Below are 5,000 nucleotides of genomic sequence, written 5' to 3'. Positions count from 1 at the left end.
AATAAAAAAAGGGAAAGGATGAGACAATTTTCATTATTAGTTCTATTCCATCCTAATTATGATTTTATGTCACATTATATCATGTCATATTGACAGACACACAAATATATATATAGAGAGAGACAGAGGCAGAGACAAGAAGATAGCAAGAGAGAGAGAGAGAGTGGTGGTGGGTGGGACAGAGAGAGAGACAGAGAGAGGACAGAGCGAGAGCGAGGGAGAAAGAGAAGAGAGAGGGGGGAGAAGAGAGAGATGAATTGGGAGAGAGAGAAAGATAGAAAAACAGAGACAGAGAGGGGGGAGAGAGGAAAAGAGAGAGGGGAAGAGACAGAGACAGAGAGAGACAGGGAGTGAGAAAGAGAGAGAGACAAAGACAGAGTCAGCCGTTGTGGAAAAAACAATCTTGTATTCCCCCTCTTACACCATCCCCTCCCAAAGTAAGAACAAAAAGAGAACAAAAAAATAGATAAATGAATAAGTAAGCAAAAAGGACAGACAGACAGATAGACAGACAGACAGACAGACAGACACACAGACTGACAGAGAAAGTGACAGTAACAGACAAACAGACGCCTGGCAGTAATGATGTATTGACGTGTTGCATTCTCCGCAAAAGTGTCACAGACGAGGAAACCAAATTTCAACTTCATAACTTGTCATGTAGATGGATGAGTGGTCACGATTCGTTCAGGATCCCCACCCCACCTCTCTCTCTCTCTCTCTCCCACCTCTCTCTCTCTCTCCCACCTCTCTCTCTCTCTAAAAACAAGACACACTCTCTCTCTTTCTCTCTTTCTCCCGATCTCGCACGCTCTCTCTCTCTCTCTCTCAAAACAAGACACACACACACTCTCTTTCCCGCTCTCTCTTTCTCCCCATCTCGCACGCGTGCGCCTCTGTGTGTGTGTGTGTGTGTGTGTGTGTGTGTGTGTGTGTGTGTGTGTGTGTGTGTGTGCGCGCGTGTGTGTGTACGTCTGTGTGTGTGTGTGTGTGTGTATGTGTGTGTGTGTGTGTGTGTGTGTGTGTGTGTGTGAGAGAGAGAGAGAGAGAGAGAGAGAGAGAGAGAGAGAGAGAAGATCAAATACGCACGTTAAAGATCCTGTAACCCATGTCAGTGTTCGGTGGGTTATGGAGACACCCATCATTCATGAACCACGACAGAGTCATCGGCAAGTCGATGTTGGTCGTGTAACGGAAAGAAGAAGAAGAAGTGTGTGAATTGTCACCAATACCTTATTCTATTTTCTGCCTGCAAGTGTGTTTGTTTCGCTATCAGATATGTCAAAGAAGAACAAAAAGAACTGAGCATTGTGCCATTGCAAAGAACAGTCCACCATGCCGAAACAAAATCAAGAGGATCTGAAAACTAAATGGATTTCAGCTTTTCTCTCTTTTTTTTTGTCTTGGGTAAAAAGATTAATTACACTTTATACCATACCCTTTCTTTTCCCCATTATAAAAAAAACAAGTAGACAGATGTCATCTTTCACAATTATTAAAAAGAGAATATTCTATTATTGAGGGCCTAAAAATGTTTTTGGTTGTTCTGACGTGTTACACACACACACACACACACACACACACACACACACACACACACACACACACACACACATATATATATATATATATATATATATATAAGATACAGAAACATCTTTTTTATTATTTATTAGTTCGAAAAAAATCAAATCTATTTGGATTTGAACCCTGCTAGGCCGCATAGGGCCTCGATACAGCTCTACCAACCAGAGTTGTTACAAACCTTCCAAAAAAAAATCACACCCACATCCACTGACCGGATTTCATTTTGTATTGAAAGTCTGCCAGACCGAAAAAAAGCGTTGCTTGTTGTTACTGTCAGTGAACTGAAGACTTGTCAATAGAGACGCCGGTTGTTATGAAATGACAAGCGCCAGCGAAAAAAACTTCGCCGTTGAGCAAGTATTTCACGTGCAAACTCTTAGCCACAACAGACCACTGGACTGGATACACACACACACACACACACACACATATATATATATATATATATAAACAACACAAAAAACCAATAATAACTCACTTCCTGTGGTAACAACAATGGGCAAAATTGGACAATCTTTCTCTAGTACGTTCAGGAACAACGATTATCTTTTTCGCGCGCAGACGCGAGCATAACGATTATCTTTTCACTCGTACAAAATTATTATCATTATTATTTTCTAAGGACATAATAACAGGAATAACGATTGCCGTTTACTGTGTGAAGGAAGCAGAAAAGAATGGTAGAGAGCGAAGAGTGTTGAAGACTTCCATCAGATGGGGAGGACAGTCCACACAGACATTAACAGAAGACAGTTCACAGAGACAGAAATATGAAGAGACACAGAGGACAGTTCACACAGAAGAACTGACAGAGGACAACTCATCAAACAGAAAGACTCTGCTGTCAAAACGGAACAACAACCAGAGCATTGACAGAGGCATGAACAGAGAATAGTTCACAGACATTAACGAACAGAGGACAGGTCGCACAGACAAGGGGGAGAAAACCCACATGTGTCAGTGAACACAACCACAGGGACACTTCACACAAAAGCATTTTTATGCCTAATTTGGTGTCAACTGACAAAGTATTTGCAGAGAAAATGTCAATGTTAAAGTTTACCACGGACACACAGACCCCCCCCCACACACACACAGAGACACACACAGACACACACAGACACACACACACAGACACACACACACACACACACACAAGCGAACACCGGGTTAAAACATAGACTCACTTTGTTTACACAAGTGAGTCAAAAAACAGGACAGTTGACACAAACATTAACAGAAGACAGTTTAGAGAAAAGACAATTTACCTTTCAAAATCTACGTCAGCCACTGACTCTGTCTCTCGTGTGTGTGTGTGTGTGTGTGTGTGTGTGTGTGTGTGTGTGTGTGTATGAGAGAGAGAGAGACAGAGAGACAGAGAGAGCGCGTTTGTATGCGCTACCGCACCTGATGTAATTTCTCTTTAATGAGATAATAAAATCATTCTTATCTTAATTCATGTGCAATATAATACATGCAGTGTTAACCCTGGTGTATTGCCATATGCTTACAATAATGATTAGTTATAACATTTTGGTGAAGTGAATGTATGCAATACTTTTTATAGGAATGTCTTATATGTTATTGATTCTTCTTAATTAAGTCACGTTTAATGTTTTGTGTTGAGTAATTGTCTAGGTTTGTTTTGCCGCACCTGATGTAATTTCTCTTGATGAGATAATAAGGTTCTTATCTTATCTTAGAGTGCTGATACAGGGGCTATGTACACTTAAGAGTTCACACTTTAACAGACTTCACACACACACACACACACACACACACACACACACACACACACACACACACACATTTTCAGAGAACGGTTCACACAGGCATTAACCGAGAACAGTTCGCACACACGTATACTGAGGACAGTTCACAGAGGCATTTACAGAAGACAGTTCGTGCAGGTCTTTACAGAGGACAGTTTGCACGGACATATACTGAGGACAGTTCACAGAGGCATTTACAGAGGACAGTTCGTGCAGGTCTTTACAGAGGACAGTTCGAACAGGTCGGACAGTTCGCACAGGTCTTTACAGAGGACAGTTCACATAGGCAATGCACCGAGGACAATTCAGAAAACAAAGCAAAAAAGGAACTGGAAGACGTACTCACCTGTCCAGGGCAATGGCGGCCAGAGTGTTGACAGAGGCGCAGACAGACACGCCTTGTAAATAGGGGGCCGCTTTACACATGAAGGCTCCGAACCGCCAGCCTGTAACAACACAGTTAAAAAAACAACAACACCTGTTAAATAGTCTGGTTGTAATGACGTACGACTTTGTCTTAATTACATAGTATGATAGTTAGGTCTGTTCTCTTTCTGTTCTTATTGCATTGTTGATTTTTTTTTTTATCATTGTACGATATTACTAAACATGGATTTTGTAATTACACATCCTCGATTATCTAAACAGTCTTACGATTGATCTTTATTCTTTTGTGTGCAGTATACAGATGGAAGGTTTAAAGTGACACTGTTAGTGCTTGTGGAAGCAAATACATTTTCCGCATCTCTCGAACCAAGTCCTTCGTGTCTGTAGGATTTTAAGGTATCTTCTATCCAAACCAGGAAAAACTGATAGTTTCTGGCAAACTTCTGGGAGACTCGAAGGACTGTGAAGGATATCCCGCATCAAAAGTTTTGAATCAATTCCTCTGTGACTCAGACGTATCGTTTGAAGGAATATCATATTTTCTCTGTTGGCAAAGTTTGTTTTAAACTTTGTGACTTGGACATGTGGTTTGGACAATTTGATGTAGCAACTTAACGGATCTTCTATCAGCTGAGATATCGCTGGTCTTACGACAAAGAGCAGCTTTTATCCCCGCCTGAAGTGAAAGGTAGAATTATACATTGTCATAAACGCATTACTGTTCTTTCAGTCAGATCATTTACATGTCTTCACTGATTACTTTTTTTTTTCATTCTAGTCAACATCTGGTATGTGTGTGTGTGTGTGTGTGTGTGTGTGTGTGTGTGTGTGTGTGTGTGCATGCGTGCGTGCGTGTACGGCACGTGCATCCATGTGCATACAGGTCGAGCGGGTACCCAACATTTGAATTTCTTAATTCTGAGAATATCTAATTTATCAAGACGTCTTGCTGTAGAATGTAATCTCAAGCGTGAACTTTCCATGTGAACTTAATGTCACTGGAGGAGGTCATTCATACGCAATAACATTTGATATGGGAACTTGTAGAAGTTGATACGATCTGACACGTTTTATCAGATTGCCTGCTACGGCTAGCCCTGTGAGATTTTGATCCGTTTATATGATTCAGTTTGTCACTGCGGTTCAGAGAGACGGGATCCAAGCAGGATTAAGAACACAAGAAAAGTGGGGTTGCACAGTGCTTGTCAGGCACAATGAAGCAACATCTCACATTTATGCGCTATCCTTCCACCT

General features: G+C 41.3%; 1 protein-coding gene across 1 annotated transcript in view; it reads right to left on the bottom strand.

Annotated features, from left to right (window-relative positions):
- Window positions 1-5,000, bottom strand: part of LOC143292242 (neuropeptide SIFamide receptor-like) — a 92,039-nt gene that overhangs the window by 12,447 nt on the left and 74,592 nt on the right. Inside the window, exon 2 of the mRNA XM_076602432.1 lies at window positions 3,706-3,805. Within this exon, the coding sequence (XP_076458547.1) occupies window positions 3,706-3,805 (100 nt within the window). The remainder of the gene's footprint in view (window positions 1-3,705; window positions 3,806-5,000) is intronic.

The sequence above is a fragment of the Babylonia areolata genome, chromosome 18, assembly GCF_041734735.1.
Source record: "Babylonia areolata isolate BAREFJ2019XMU chromosome 18, ASM4173473v1, whole genome shotgun sequence".
Classification (NCBI taxonomy): domain Eukaryota; kingdom Metazoa; phylum Mollusca; class Gastropoda; order Neogastropoda; family Buccinidae; genus Babylonia; species Babylonia areolata.
This window is presented reverse-complemented; position numbering and strand designations above follow the sequence as displayed.